This window comes from Apaloderma vittatum, unplaced genomic scaffold, assembly GCF_000703405.1.
Source record: "Apaloderma vittatum isolate BGI_N311 unplaced genomic scaffold, ASM70340v1 scaffold6560, whole genome shotgun sequence".
NCBI lineage: Eukaryota > Metazoa > Chordata > Aves > Trogoniformes > Trogonidae > Apaloderma > Apaloderma vittatum.
Window position 1 is genome coordinate 11,315 of NW_009696070.1, and position 17,079 is coordinate 28,393.

The 17,079-nt window shown below is 37.0% G+C and overlaps 1 protein-coding gene across 1 annotated transcript; it reads right to left on the reverse strand.

The window, feature by feature from the left end:
• Positions 1-7,457: 7,457 nt before the first annotated feature.
• EPB41L2 (erythrocyte membrane protein band 4.1-like 2) lies at positions 7,458-15,852 on the reverse strand (the record flags this gene model as incomplete). The annotated part of the gene is made up of 5 exons (XM_009873309.1): positions 7,458-7,565; positions 9,965-10,045; positions 12,297-12,383; positions 12,894-13,019; positions 15,292-15,852. Coding segments are annotated over 5 exons (963 nt in total), but the record flags the coding sequence as incomplete, so codon positions are not given.
• Between the last annotated feature and the right edge of the window lie 1,227 nt (positions 15,853-17,079).

Sequence of the window (17,079 nt, forward strand, 5' to 3'; positions counted from 1 at the left end):
AGATCTAGAGCAACACAGTCCAAAGCAGCGCACACTTTCTTTACACCTAGTGCTTCCAGACTGGACTGTAGAGGCAGAATTTCCAAAGGTCTCAATACTGGCCTACTCCTACCTCCAGAAAACTCTGCTCTTGTATTTCTAAGTACTGGCAGTGGGCAAACAAAATAAAGCTGCTCTCATTGAAAGTTCCATCAACATCCTGTGAAAGTAGTGATGATGGAAAAGAATGTGATGCTTTGTTTCCTTTTTAAAGCTTCTAAGCTTAGATCTATGTCATTATGTAAAGTACTTAAGGTTCACGGAAAGAAAGAACAAGAGACAGTTGTTATGCAGTGTCAGAAGTGTATTTATGAATGCTTATCACATAGAGATTGAGACACCAAGATGTAATACATAAAGATTCTTAAGAAAAGTGGTCTTAACACATATAGCTATTATTAACAGAGACAAAAAGGTGCGTTCTCCTGGTTAACACGGTTTCTTCAGTGCCAGGGTTCCTGTAGGCTGTGATGTTAAACACACTGCAGATAGTAGAGTTCCAATAGTTAAAGCCGGGTATAACATAGCGTCCAAGGAGAGAGATCTCAAAGTTTGAGTCTAATGATCCCCCTCTGCTTACCGCTGCCTCACTCAGAAAAACACGTCACAGAATCAGTGGGTCTGATCTACTGGCCTCCTGCCATGACTCTGCTCTGCACCTCTCCAGAAGTCTGTTATTTCATCATTTGCTATTTAAGTGTCTGACAATTTCCTCAGAAGCAGCTGATACGGATCCTTGCAACACACAGGACATATTGCCAACTGATTCAGTATCCTGTGCTATGGAACGGTTCCTGTTTTCCTACATAAACCTTAGATAACAAATCCTTGCTTTCTAAGTAGACTGGTAGCTTTGAAGGGAAAAAGAGCAGATTCTTCAGTCACACCAGTAAAACTATTGTCTACCTGAGTACATAAATACTTCTGTAATACTGGTATCTTTAAAAAAAACCCTTTAAATACTCTGTGTAATGTAAACTAAACTAAATTGCAATCTACACAACCCTTTGCAGAAGAGTTGAGACAGCTGCTGCTAAGAAATGCCTTCTTAGATTTAAGAAAGATGCTGCCAATAGAAAAGCAGTAATTTTGGATACTGAAAGGAATTGTAACACATACACCTCCAATTCCCAAAGTGCATTCCCCCACCACCCAAGAAAAGATTAGTCCAGACTACATGTAACAATACAGAAGTTTAGTAAGCCTTAGCACAACGTAAAACTGATTTTGCTGATTTCAAAAAATGACTAAGAACACAGAGATTTAAAATGTTGAAAAGTGGTATCACTCTTTAACAGCACTTTACTGTGAAGTGGTGGTACGGATACTGAAGAGAATACTACGCAGATACACTGGATGCTTTTGATACAACTGCTTATTGAGCTGTAACCTCTAACAAGACAACGGATCTAACATTCATGATTCAGTAACATCTCATGAAAACCCTCAAGTTTTGTTCTTTTCAGTTCCATTACTGAGTAAAAAAATACCTGTCTTCATGCTACCGTCATGAAAAGTATCATGGTATTTTACAGAATTTCTTCAAAAAGGAAAAAAAATCTATTCAAATAACCCCACAGAACTAAGTCTTTGTCTAGATAAATTATAAAAGCTTTCTCTAAATATATATGAAAACAGTGATTGCAGTGAAATAATTTCTCTCCAATCATTCTTATCACTGAGGAGTCCTGTCTTCGTGTCACTACCACTAATGTGAAGCTAGGATTCCACTCCATCTACAACCAGTAAGCATGTTTAAAACCTTCCTGCCTATTTGTGATTGCTTCCTCTTCCCTTCCAAGAACAGAATTTAGAGTCTCAACATTTAAGTAGGAAAGGAACCGAGAAAGGTGGTAAGAATGTCGAAGAACTGTGGAATAGCTTTTGGCTGGGGAATCACTGAAAGAGAATGACTGCTAGGTGTGTCTTCAAGCATTTACAGTGATGCTGTCAAATAAAGATAGCAGAGGCTACCTTGTAATTTGTACTAATATTACTAACCCAAGTATATATTTTTTTTCAAATGCAGTACGGAAGAACCCCAAACAACTGAGCAGCCTGAAAATCAATTTTCAAACCTTCCAGAGGTGTAGTCAGGTCAACAGTGCAGGATGCCAGCTGCTCCAGGAAGCCCACTTCCACAGTCAATGTGCCTAAAAGCTGAGAAGCTCTCACTGCATCCCTGCCAAGGGTACAGTTGTTGTTTCAATTGCCATCAAATCTCACAGACTCTGACCTTTGATACGGTAAGTAATTTATTTTATTCCATCTATTTGATTTCTTCTGTGGCCAGACTAAAATTTGCCATTCAGCTGGCATTGTCAAATAAAAGAATACTTCAAGAAACACTTTGTATTGGATTGCTCAGTGCTTTGAGCACTAAATCATGTTTTGTTTTGTTTTTTTAAACCGTCTGTCACCAGAGTCGCTTGCATGTCTTTTATGGAACCTTAGTCTTGGAAATAACCTGTAGAAGTAAGTCCCACATTTATTACACATCCTTAGGTCTTAGGTGATCATGACTGAAAAGGACATATTAAATATTTTTGTGTAGGATCCATGTGGCTTTTTACTTTTCTAAGTATTTAAGCAGAATTAATTATCGAACTATCTTTTCATTAAATGGGCCAGTGATTGTATTTGAAATTGCCTATGTATTATAAAGCCAGCTTTTGAAGTGCTTTGAGAACAATTTCTTTTGATGCATGTTGCTGTTTTTGCTATAGTTGTATTATATAAAAAAGTAACAATGAAAACCCATCAGAATTGCATAATATTCCAGAACATTTGAATAATTACATACAAGCAGAATCTGTAAAATCTATTTTTAGGATTGATCACACTTGGGGTTTATGTTTCTCTGCATGACAATGGTTGTTTAATTAGTACATGTGTAATCAATGGAAGTGATAGCTACGCATGAGCTATGTTGTCCTGAAAGCACTATTAATTTTTCCCTTACCAAAGGTTCTAGATTAGTATTTGAAGAAATACACCTCCCAGTTAAAGTAATACTGCAGTTTTAAGGATTTTAAGGATTAAATAAAACTGCAATAAAAAGCAATACTGACCTAATGTCTGACAAATCAGAAATAGCCAAATCGATTAGAAATTGAAGTAATACACCTTCCTCCCATCAAAAGAAATCTGCAACTAACACTACACCATGTCAAATATACCTGAAAGATTTTATAGAGCTTCTTACACATTTTTGTATGAAAAAAATTCCATTAAGACATCTGCCTAAATACAGGCATCTCCACTTTTACCTCCACTTAGAAATCCCAAACTTGCTACTTCCTCAACAACCTCCCTACTTATGTGCAGCGCTGTGGCAGCATTCATATGCCATGAGGCTGGGTGGGGTTCTCTTCCCCTTTTTGAAAGGCAGAATGCCTGTGTTTTTTAAGAGAAGCAGGTAAGATTGTTATCTGCTATTTTTCTGGGTAACATGGGATGTAACTGAGAACGCCTACAATTACAGAGAAATCAGCATTTTTGTTTCTGCTGTCTTATGTTAGCCAAACTATATGAAGCCAAAACTAGGTTAAGCGTGCATGCTGTCAGATGGCAGCAATCTAAACTGAGAATAGTACGAAAAATACATTGCTCAGAAGTCAAAAAGAGTGAGGTGAGAAATCATATTATTTGTTTTGTTACTTGAAGACCATAGTACAGCCTAACTTACTGAACTCTGTAGAACCATTTGTAGACTGAGGGGCATTAACTTGTGCTGTGCTATCTAAATCTCGTCTGGTTTTGCATCTGAAGATTCCTTCTCTGAACCACAGAAACCATGATGCGTATCTCAAGACATCTGAAAAATACTCATACTTCACCATCAGTATTAGAAGCCAGACAATTGTGACACCCTTCTGGTAACCTTGGAGACTACTTGTACTAATCCCCGCTTTTCAGAGTACTGTGGCCTCTAGAAGTGCAGTTCTCATAACTGACTTGCTCACTTTAAGTATCTTCCAAGTTTATGTCTGAGTGCCAGAAGTCATACAGAGAATAAACAACTTTATTTTTTAACAGAATTACAGAAAGCAAAATATCACTTAATACAACTTCAAGCTGCTATAAATCTAATTTGGCATTTTAACTATACACAGGGTCAACAGCAAAAAAAACCCCAAACAACCTCCCCTCATAAGAACAAAATAAAAATATTCAAAATAATTAACAGGTTTTGCTCAATGGCATTCTCAAATGATAGTACTTATTACTTTATGAATGGAGTCCACCATACACTTCTACTCAGTATCCTAAACCCCCGCATTAACCGTTAGACGAAGCATCTGCAACGTTTACCTTCTCAGAAACAGAAATGTCAGTTCTAACATGGAGACAGTGCAGTTTAATAGCAAGCGAGCATTCTACACACGTATTCAAATAATGGAAGTGTTGAAGTTTGGACACAGTAAGAAAAAAGAGCACTAAGGTTTTAAGCTGCCTAGATCATCTCTTGTTGGAAGAAGAGAAAGATATTTTGTTCTTCCTTCTTTCCTTATCTGGAATGCTGCAGACAACAAAACATCTGCAAGAAGTTGAGCATTGGCACCAAAGTGCAAAAAGAACACAGTGCTCAGTCAGAAGAAATGCTTCTGCAACTCCTTCTCCTCTATAGGCTGTCACAGCATCTCTGCTCCACAGAGAGGAGAACCTTAGAACAGAAAGAGTTACAGAGATATCAGTATAAAATTTATCCAAAGAAATATATTTTTTCAAATTTTAGGAAATGTTGTCTTTTTATAAAAATCTTTGTTATTTGATACCATATATTTACCCAAATAATCTGAAAAAAATATCTGTAAATTACTCCAGTAAGAGATTTCACTTGAAATATTTGGAAAAAAACTCTATCTAAGTTAGTAAAGATCCAACTTCTTGCACAATTACTATGTGTTCCAGTGAACAATGCTTTCTAGACTTTTTTGTTCACTTTCATGTAATCAGGAATCTGCTTCAAAAATACAAGTATTTGTGCAAAAGAAGATCGTAACCTCTAAAACTTTATTTAAAAAAAATAAATCTAAGATTGTTAAGAAGTGGTTATAAAAAATAAACAAGAAAGATTGTAAGGGAATATAGACCAAAAATGTTAAAATGGAGTTTGGTATTGGCATTTAAGTCTTGAACATCTGGCCGCAATCGCTAGGCTTGGTGAACTCAGTGGAGTAGTGATGACTTGGAATGACAACAGTTCTTCATGGTGACGGTCAGTATCATTTTTACATCTGGAATAAAAAAGAAGGGGGAAGATTACATAAGCATTCCAAATGGATATTATGTGAATGTCACATCAGAATCAAAAAGTAATCATTTCCATATAGGCTATTTTGGGGGAACGTTATTTCATTAAAAAGTTGTATTAATTAATGTCACCTTCAACCATGAGACAAACAGTAATTTGGTTTCTATCAATGCATTTCTTGCTTCAGCATATTTTTTAGCTCCTCCAAATCTGAATCGGAGTTCAATATCTCTCACTTTTACTAGAGAAAAGAAGTCTACACAAGCAATGCTGCCCCAGTCATCGGGGCAGAGCTTTGGTCACCTTCAAAACAACTAACCAAAATCTGCAACAATAACTCTGCTGCCTGAACACAACTGTCCAGAGCTGTTTCTGCAGCCCCATCTGCTCTTCAGCTGCTGCTACAGAGGGGCATCAGGGTCTTGGTGGTCCAAGCTGCCCACAGATATTCAAGGTGCTTGAAGGTGGCCTGTGTTTAGACAACTAAATGTTTTTCTTAGCGTTTAACTGAAAGGCATCATCAGTCAAACAAGTCACCAGTTCTCCAATACAAGAGCAGCGCAGTGAAACGTCTTCCTGTTAGTCCTTTTTTAATCTTTCACAAGCATTTCAGACCAAGAGCTGTAGGGCAACTGGTAAACTCAGACAAGATCATCTGACATTATCTGATGCATTGCAAATGCCATTCCACAATGTGTATTTCTCAAAAAAGCAAAATACCACCATCAGCAGGCACAAGGAACTCTTTGAATATTTTTCCTGAATAAAATTTTATGAAAGAACAGAATCACTTTGCAGCTGGTCACTAATGGTGAAACGTGGTGCAAATCTGCCAAGACTGCTTCTTCCTCCCATGACACAGTCCCTTCAAGAAAGATGCTGTAATTATTTATACGGGATAGATCATGTTGAACACAGATTTGAAAGATACTTTTTCTGGATAAAGGTAGCACTAAGAAACTGGAATATTCTGCACAAATATAACAGAAGCAGCAATCCTTGCTCCCAAGACCTTTAAATTCACAGATTAATAAATGAGAAATGTGATGGTACTGCATATTAATACAGTGAATCTTTGCAGAGCAAAATGATCTGTTCTGCTGTTTCAATGTATCTTTTTACCTTAGATCCTGCTATGCAAATGTTGAAAATACAAAGATGGTTTGAGCGTGCATGTTTAATACTGCTGTGTACCAAGGCACCAGTGAAATTACCGAAACTACAGGCATTCTCCTTGCTACAAAATAACAGCTCATTCAAAAGTGATATGGATTTTCCAAGTTCTTTTGAAGCACTTATGTGAGGTGAGGACTCATCTACAGATCCCTGCCTCAAAGTTCAATTGTTCTATGTCCTCTCCTGTGCTTTCAAAACAAAGCTTCTCTTGTCACGCTGGATGAAGCTCTCTACACCCAAACTGTTACTGAGCTTTAAGCCAATAAACCTACAACCAGTGCAACAGCAGATTTATTCAGCGTTCATTCTGATCTTTCTACTGAATACATCAAGTAAAGCAGGCTTGGGGTTTTATCCCTCTTGTTTTATTTCTGGAAATGAGGACCTAATACACTGGTCTTCTTTCAAATACCTCTTTCAACTGAGAATTTTAAACCTGATTTTGCAATGCATTCACCTTGCCTGGGAGAATGATAAAAGGTTAAATATTTCACTGTGTTTAGGACTAAGAAGTAGATGACAAAATTAAAATGCCCGCGTGTGTCCTTTCACTACTGGGAACACAGTATTCCCACCAAGCAAGCAAGATGTAAGGCAAGGGCTGTAATTGTACAGCCAACCAGAAAAATGTGACACATCCTTCATGTTTTACAGAAATAGCCCAAACTCACTTCAGTACACACCACAACAACTTGACCAAACATCGTAGGAAATGCCATGAGAGTATTGCGGTAAAACTGGGAGACAGATCCAAGAAAATCTGCAATTTAGGTTAATGTCAGACTGGACTTCAGATAAAAACTCTTACACTGTCTACTATTAGCATCTGTTTCAACTCACCGTTTTATGAAAGCATATATCAAAGATACCCCATATTTTTCAAGCCTTTTATCACAGAATGCAACAGAAAACCAATGATACGTTTTCCCACATTAACTATCTACATAAGCTTACCTGAAGTATTAGCTTGAGGGCATTTTTGATTCTACTCTTCACCTTCCTCAGTAAGTTCAGTTTCTTTGTGCACCACGACTCTTGTGACAGACATGTCAGGGTGCTGTTCTTTGGCTTCTTTGATTGCCTGTGCCAGGGCCTGCAAACGTATTCAAAATACGTAACTCAGCAACAGCAAAAGGACGTTCACGTGGGGACAGAGAATGGGAGAGCAGCATCAGAAATTTTGGTTATAACCATTCAGCACTCTAAATTCCTGGACTTGAGAGGGCTCAGGTATACAAAAATAAAAATACAACATCCCTCTCCTCCCCCCACCAAAAACCAACCCAAAACTCAACCCATCAATTCCCAAAACACAAAACACAACAAAAAAGAATACAATTCGCTCTTCTAAATATTCACCAAAATTTCCAGGAAGTAACAAATAACCATAAAGTTATCCTTTATTTTTCTCCTTCAGGAGAAAAAAAGTATATATACTCCAGAAGTTCCTGAACTTCTGCAAGAGATTTAGTAAATAAAGACTTAGTAAGAATGCACACAGTACAGAAAAAGTAAGTGTTCCCCTCAGTTTCCTGAACAAAATGGAAAGATACTTTGGAATGTGTATTAAGTATTGTATTGAAAGTCTGGAAGAAGATCTTAACGGATTTCTTTTTCAGCACAAGAATATCCTTTTTCTTCTTTTACTAGTTCAAGAGAACTGTCTCTAGCTTAGGGAAATGTAAATACACCTATTACTCAGTGTCTTATAATCCCTCCTACACATTTTAAGAAATTTTATCTTAAGACAATATAGACAGCTGGCAGCCAAATGAAACAATTGCTGTACATCCCTTCTAACTAAAATATTCCATTCTATTCCTAAGCCATACGTGGTAAACAGGAGAAAAAATTAACTCTGAAGAGAGACTGGAAACTCCAACATTAGCCACCTTAACTATTATATGATAACGAATTTAAAGTCCTATTAAGCAAATATGCACAGAGGAGCACAGTGCGCACTGGTACAATACTGTTGTTTGCTGATGTATTAATCCCAACAAATTTTTATTAGTCTATCTTTTACAGTATGCCAAGAGTAATCTCTGTAGTATAAATGAGGATTTAAAAGGAAGTAGGTGTTGAGATTTATGAATCTGTGTTTACAATCAAATCATAAACAATGAAAAAAAGTCTTTAAAACTACTAATAGAAGCATTTGTGTGATGAAACTGCAAAACAAAGTATTATTTTCCTATTGAAAACTGTTTTAGTGATGTAAGGAACTGTAAGACAAAAGAATAAGCATTCAGCATGTAGTCTGTACTTTTAAAGAGCTTCGTATACACCAAAGAAAAACTGATAGAGATTTCTTAAATCTCTTAAAAGCTTCTCACTGCTGCTTTGAACTTCAGTGATAAAAATTTTATTTTGTACTTTCTTTCTTACAATTTAACTTTTTATTTTATTGGTCACTCATCTCAAAAAAAAAAATAGGCTTAGAGAATTGTCTGGTATGTTAAAGGTTGTGGGACCTTTCTAGACATCCGAAGTGCACTGAACATGTGTCAAGACAAACAAGGCATGCCTGATGCTGAACAGCCCTGTTGTTTAAATAGAGAAGAGATTCAATTTGTCAAGAGTCAGTTTCCAGAGGCGAAGCAAAACGTGAAATTAAATTCCTCAAGAGCAATCAGTATATTACTAAGTGTATTACCAAGAAGTTAAATTAAATCCTGTTATGTTGATTTGTGTAACTTTCATAAAGCTCAAACTGGATTCACTGCAACTTTACGTAGAAGGTAGGTATTATCCTGTGACTGTTGATCGACTTTGTTACTATAGTTTCTTAGATGAAAAACAATAAAAACGATCTAATCATCACCACAAAGAATAGATAATTGCACTTTCTTCATTATTTTCCTGTGCACTGCTTAAATTCAGCCTTCTTAATTGGGCAGGAAGAAGTGAATTTAACCTTAGTCTCTAAGATGCTGTAAAATACTGCTTTAGTACTGATAGAGATGAAATGTGCTTAGATAAGATTTCAGTAAATTGACAATTACTTTTGTTACACAAAATTCTACGGATATAAGTCAAAAACTATTTTTTAAATTTGAGCAGTTTATGCTTTAACATATTTCAAAGCTTTGAGTCAAAATGAATGCTGCATTCAGATGTTGCTGATGCTGACACAGTACAGTACAGACTCCCATCTATCCAGATGAATGTATCAAAATAAGATTTAGTAATGCTTTTCCTCCCAAATGGCAAAAGCAGCACGAAACACTAAACTGTGTCTCTTTCAGAAAAAGCAATCCCTTTAAAAATAGTACAAAATCCATTCATATGACCTATGGCGCCAAGTTAAAAATGCTGTTTTTCTTTCAGATATATTCATTTAACAACTTTGCCACAATTAACAGTCTCAGGGTCTTTCTATGTCCTCTTACTCAACTTCTCTACCTTTCTCGTATTTCAGGTTTCTGAAATATCTCGATCTCACTGGGCTACAAAAACCATATTTTAAGTGTTAACAGCTTACATACCCACCTCATCATGGTCAATATCCGCATCTCCAGTAATGACAATGCGCTTCTCAATTCTTGTTTCTGATACCCCACCTTTTACCATCTACAAATGGCACAAAAAGGGAAGAAAATATCCTTGTAATCATAGAATGATAGAATAGTTTGGGTTGGAAGAGACCTTAAAGATGATCCAGTTCCAACCCTCCGTCCATGGGCAGGGAATCCTTCCACTAGATCGGAGAACACTTGAACACTTCCAGGGCAGGGGCAGCCACAACTTCTCTGGGCAACCTGTTCCAATGTCTCACCAGCCTCATAGTAAATAATTTCTTCCTTAAAACTAATCTAAATCTAACTCTTACAGTTTGAAACTGTTACCCCTTGTCCTATCACTACACTCCCTGATAAAGAGTCCCTCCCCATCTTCCTGTAGGCTCCCTTTAAGTACTAGAAGGCCACTAGAAGGTCTCCTCAGAGCCTTCTATTCTCCAAGATGAACAACAGCCTGTCCTCAGAGTGGAGGTGCTCCAGCCCTCTGATGATCTTCATGGCCCTCCTCTGGACACACTCCAATACGTTCATCACAGGGAGAAGGAAATTCTCATTGACACATTCCAGGAACAACCCAGATTGCTTATGCTCTGGATCTTAGGGAAGTATTTTCAGCATATTTCACATTGCTGATGGAAATAATTTTGTGCTTTGTTTCTTTCTTTCTTACTTACTTTGATCAAAACTTTTTGCCTTGTAGGAAAATTCTCACAGAAAGAACATTATACTTTTTTTTTTAAATCAGCCTGTGTAAGAAGAGAATAAAATATTTTTTAAGATACACTGACCCTATCAGACAAGATCCAAGATGACTCTGTTAAAAGTACTAAAACTTTGTTTTGTCAGGTCCCTTTAACAATAATGAACAGTTTGGGATGTAAAATAGAAAGTTATGTTCAGAATATTTCAGAGTCTTTTGATTCAACATACAGTAGGATGAAAAGATAGGGATCTACTGCTTTACAGTAATCTCAGCAATTTTTAAGTAGAAGACAAGACTCAAACCATTTTCTTTAATGGTTCCTTCCAAAAAAGAGCATTATTTGACATTTGAACTTGACAAGTAAATGTCAACTTTTTTCTTTCCCCTTCTAGCTGTTGTAGCTGAATAAAGACTTTTCCTAAAATAGTTGTGGCTTAATGACTGCAAAAGGGAGCAGGAGACTGATAAGGATCTCTTGACTAGTTTGTATAACATAACCCACACATTTGAAATTCTGTGTTTATTTCATGTGACTCTTACCCAACAACTTTCCAACATCATCCTTTCACTGTTATTCTGTGAATAAAACTTTCAACCTTGAGAGTATTTCAACCTTTAGAACATATATATTGAATATTTATCCAGTGAGCAATAAATTACTACTCCATTCTGCGATGATGTGAAAATTCTTGTCTTGGGAGGAAAGAAGTCCCAAACTCACACCTTAATTTTCCCTCTTCCTTTTTGTTTTATCCTAAACAACGCTTCCTAGTTTTCTTGGAAAACTATGTTATGAGTTAAGATACACGAGTTCAAAATTGTGTTGTTGGGGCATGCCTAAAATTTGATAAATATATATGTATATAAATCAACAACAATGACAATTATCATAATCACCACCACAACTCTGGCATGAAACAAGACCAAAACAGATGTGATGTCCTGTTAACACTCAGTTTTGCTTTCCTTTTCAAGCATGGAATGCAAAGCACCTAACTCAGCTCTGAAATACGCTTGCAAAATAATCTACTATAACCCATTTTAAAATATGCTCTAAACACAGTAACCCAAGGATCATCAACACTAGGCTAAGAAAACATTGTTTCAGTTCATCCTTATAACTGATGCCATCAGCAGGGCTCCTAAGGACCTCAGACAAATGAGGCACATTAACAACGACCAATATATGAAAAGACGAGGGATAATGGGTCCACGTTAAGGTATTGGTGAGAAACGACAGTACCAAAACTGTAAAAACTTTGGTACGTATTTATTTGACAAACACAGAAATAAGACCTATAAAAAGTACTCAAAAAGCTAATCATATCTTTCTCCTTTTCCCTGCCGTGTTCCCAGTGCATTCATTATGGCCTGTTGGCTTAAGAATAGGCCTTTTCCCAGGCCTGTTCATCAGGGCCTCTCTGTTCAAAACCTGCATACAGAAAGGTTAACTCTCATACAGGCCTGGAATGAATCTAACCCACTTGAAGGCAGTTTTCTTCAATAAATTAAGAGATATATGAGAAACTTAAACATTAAGACTTGATATTGAGGGTTTGGAGATTTATTTTTAGTTCAGAGAGACATTACTATATTTTACCTTTGTGATGTGTGTAGTTGTGGTAGTAGAAATTGGCTCTGATGTAATTGTCTGTGCACTCAGCAGCACACCAGTATCACCACCACTCTGTAAGGGAAAAAAAATAGTATTTCTCTACTTCAGCATTTTAAAGCTTTGTCTTCACAGAAGAAAAGGCTGCGTTTGTTACTAAACACATTGTTCAGTTCAGTTAGAACTGAAATTTATATAGAAGCCATCCAAGTTTACTTAGTCATGTAAGACTGTTGTGATGGTTCATTCTTGTGGAAAATTTATGATCAAAGTTACATATTCCTTTCAGGAGCAATGAGATATTTTAATCAGGTTTCCAAAACTAAAAATGAGTTATACATTTGCAGACAGCAACTAAGTCCTTAGATTAAAACCAAATCAAAGAAACCTAACACTTAGAACTTCAGAAGTAATACTGCTTTGTATACAAACATTTCACTTACCTAATTCATAGCCAAAGTACAATCTCAGCTGCCACAAAGAAGTATATGCTTTTGAAAAGCATTTTTTGGACATTATCTATTTTGATCTACAAGTAACTGCAAAACAAACCAGCCTGCAAACAATACAACTCAGCTGCCATACCTGTGAAGGTTCATATGTGATAGTTTTAGTTTCTGTTTGAACAATTGGAACTTCTTTAGTGGAGATTTCGGTTCTCTGTTCTCTCTCATCTGAAATGGTTAGCATCTCTGTGTTCACTACTGGAGCCTGTTGTGCAAGAAATAACCAATCATTTCAAAAGACAGAACAAAGTTTGTAAAGCGGACCAAGAAAATACGACCAAAAACTCAAGAAAATCATTAACAGTAAGACAAGTAGTCGACTGCCTTCCCAATCAAAAAGCATGCAATAAATAAGCAAAGTGAAATGAAGACTAATATACCAGTGCTCTATCATCTATATAACATGGTAGGAAATTTTCATCTCCTAATATTCCTAGCATTCACACTCGGAATATCATGTGTAGTTTTCGTCACCACTGTACAAAAAAAGATGTGGACAGGCTGGAGAAGGTCCAGAGAAGGGCCACAAAGATGATCAAAGGACTGGGAAGCTACCATATGAAGAAAGGCTGAGAGGATTGGGTTTGCTCTGCCTTGTGAAAAGAAGGCTTAAGGGAGGACCTTATCGCCCTGTTCCAGTATTTAAAAGGTGGCTACAAAGAAAATGGAGATCCCCTTTTTACAAGAGTCACATGGAAAAGACGAGGCTTAATAAGTACAAGTACATTGCACATTCTTAAGATTCAGCTGGACAGGGTGCTGGATCATCTTATTGTCTAGATGCTTTTCCAAAGAAAGGCTGGACTAGGTGATCCTTGAGGTCTGTCGTCTAACCTGGTATTCTGTGATTCTAATGAGGTTATCACATTTCTGTTTTTCAGCCAACAGTGCATATCACAGAAGACTAAAATCATGTTACAACACAGGTATTGCAAATGTGTGAAAAACAAATGATAGGGGAAAAAAATAAAAAAAAAATCTTAGTTTGCATAAAGAAGGTGATCGATAGCTCAAAGGGATAAGCTCCATATTAGAATCTTGGAAAAACATCTATCATTGCTCAGTCAAACTGCAAGTAAGGACCAGAAATTCCAAGGAAATTATGTTAAAGTTTAACTTTTTAATGTGTACTACATCTAGAACAGAAAAACATCTTTGACAAATGAATTTTAAGCAGTCTAACATTCAATGTAAAAATTCTGAAAATCAACAGCTACTTTTGAAACAATCCTAAAAAGATTTTTTAACCATTCAGAGTTAGCTAGTGGTGTTCTCTGCAGTATCACAAACAAAGTAATTAACCAGGGGTCTGTAAAGCAGTGAATTTGTGACTTATCCTGTTGGAGCAGATTTTTAAGGTATTTAAAAATTAGAGAGGAAAAAAAAAAGTAGTAAAGCCTTTTGATATTCTTCTAAATGCATCACTTGCTATGTCCCATGGATTTTGGATGGGAGCAAATCCCAGGAAAAAAGAGAGCCATTTTTTAACCTCACACACAGCTGTAGACAAAGGAGCCCTTCCCTCTTCCTCAAAAATATTTATGTTCTCACGAAGTGTGGGTACCTGCAACTGATTCTTTTACATTATTTAGCAAACACCTGTGTATGCAAGACAACAGAAAAATAAAAAGAAGGTAAGTTGTTTGGATTAAAGTGCACAGAAAACCAGTAAAATTGTCACCATCACAAGAACAAACAGGTAGATAACTAGGAAAAACCCAGCCAACTCTTGAAAAACTCAGCAGAGCATCATGCTAAATTATAGAGATGTATCCCTGCACTTCATTTCTTCCTTTACCCAGTAATAAACCCTTCAACCTTGTCCAGCTTAAAACAACTGCTTGTGAATGGAACCTATGCACACTTCCCTGAAGAGCTACTGCACTAGAAAACTTCATCGTAAGATCGTGATATATGTCTCATCCCTTTACGACGCAGTGCTCTCACCTATGCAATTCCAAGCCACGCTTATTCTAGTCTATAAATCCATTACATTTTTAAAAGAAAAAAAAATGGCAAGAAAAGCAGTGAGTAATGAGGGGGGAAAAAAGGAGCAAAAATTAATGATGAGTATTTTCTAATTTCAATTGGCAATAGCTTTTCAATCGCAATTATGTGTCATGGACATGTCAAAAACAATTGACAAATGGACAAGACGAGACTCAGAACACTGAAAACATAAAAAATAAATATACATTATGTATATGCATATAAAATAAAGGGAGATAAAAAGGAGACATCAGTCTTTGGAAGGTTTGCCTTACTGGTTATTCTCACTTAGTTCTAGCAAAAAGTCTGAAACCATGACTGAAGGAGACAGAATTTCACTGCTCATCAGTGGTTTCCCCTTCCAAATGATCTGAATCTTGTTGGATGCCTGAAGAGCTGGAGGAACAGGAGAAGAAGAAAGGCAGGTATATTTTCACCCCAAGAAATATCTCTGCTTAATCTAGTTGTCAAACTGTTCTACCATTTACCTGACAACAACAAATTATTTGCGGTACAACATCACTGCCAACACGAGACACATCTCCTTTGAGTTTGAGCTGTTCTTCCTCTTTTTCTTCACCTAAATCTTGCTTAATTTCCTCTGACAATTTCTTCTCCTCCGTAGCTATGGTAACTGCATTTTCCTGGACCGAATCTTCCGCTGTAACTTGTGTCTGCTCAACTGGAACATTTAGTTTACCGCCTTCTGGTGTAACTTCCACTTGCTGTAATTTTTTTTCAGGTTCTTTCCTTTTCATGTCTTCCTCTTCTTCCTGTTCTTCCCTGATGACTTCCTCAATTGCCCTATGATGGGGCTGGCATTCTCTCACCTCTTCATCCTCACTCTCACTACTACTGCTGCTGCTGCTACTATCTGATGGCAATGATGAAGAGTCCTTTTTTGACAGATGCTTCACCTTACTTGTTTCCCCATCACCAGTGGCAACTTGCATTTTCCCTTTGTTGGTTTCGTCTACGACTACTGTTTCTTCTATCCCAACCTCTGCCTGCTTCTTCTCCTCCACTATGTCCAGAGTCTCATGTGAACTCTGCACAAAAAACATGGATGAGGAAAAACAAAAGTAGAGCATATGAATAAATTAAAATGATGGAAACAAAATTAGCTGATGGCTGGTTCGTGTCATGTAGAAGATAAAAGATGGTTGTGATGGTTAACTGAAAAAGGAAGGAAAGAAAGAATGAAGATGGATTGGAAGAGTTGGAGTCAAATTTAACTATGGAAAAAATCAGTAGAACCTTATCAGCATCGCTGACTCCAGTACAAGGCCCTTCTGCTCTGGAAGCATGTCTCTGTGAAACAAAAAGCAATCAGAGGACAAAAATCAATGCATAATCCTTTTCAACAGTGTACCATCCTCCAAGCAAGCTTTTAAGAATGTATAGACATGATACTAGACAGATACCGTGTATTCACCACAAGATTCACATAGAGCTATGCTTATTTCCTTCCACTTCATTGAAATACTCCATTGAAAAGCAGGTAAGAATTACGAATATTATTAATTGAGTTAAGAATTTAATTAAGAAAGATTGAAAACAAAAGCATAAATGCACTAGCCAGTGATGCTACAGAGGCAGTTATTTCTGTCAGTTAGATCAGGAATTGTGAATAAATAATAATAAAGGGAGAAAAAAAAGTCCAAACATACCCAAAACTATTTAGCATCTTTGGTCTGCTACTTTATGAAGCTTAATGGATAATGAGAGGGAAACTGTCTAGGGTGGTATGCTTCAGAATAGCAATACATGATTACCAAGATGATCTCATTAGGATTCAGTTTGGAGTCAAAATAATTAGACTGAAGTAGTTGTATTAGTATTTGTTCTGTAGCAAAATGATCTGTAACGGCTATCCCAGAAAGCCTACTGCAAATTACCTAATAGGGTTTTGGAGCGTTTTTTTTGATCTCGTGTATTCGTTGTGAACAGTTTGCAGCAAAATTTGAGTTCAAACAATAAGAATACAAAAAACAACACACCATCTGTGACTTAATCCTAGCTTTTGTTGCCATTTCCCAAGCAAAGCGCCTACGGAGTGTAAGCCAGCACTCCCAGTTAAGCTAAAACAGGCCCCAGCTACTACTTCTCGAGTGCCGCAAATGCAGAATTAAGCTCCCTGGCCGAACCTCTCTCCCATCTATGCACAAGGAACCAAGCTCATCGGCTCCGACGCACGACAACTCAGCTGCGGGACACCTTTGGGGCCTTTTAAGGTTTTGTGGGTGGGGGGTCAATCTTTAGAGGGGACGGGAGCC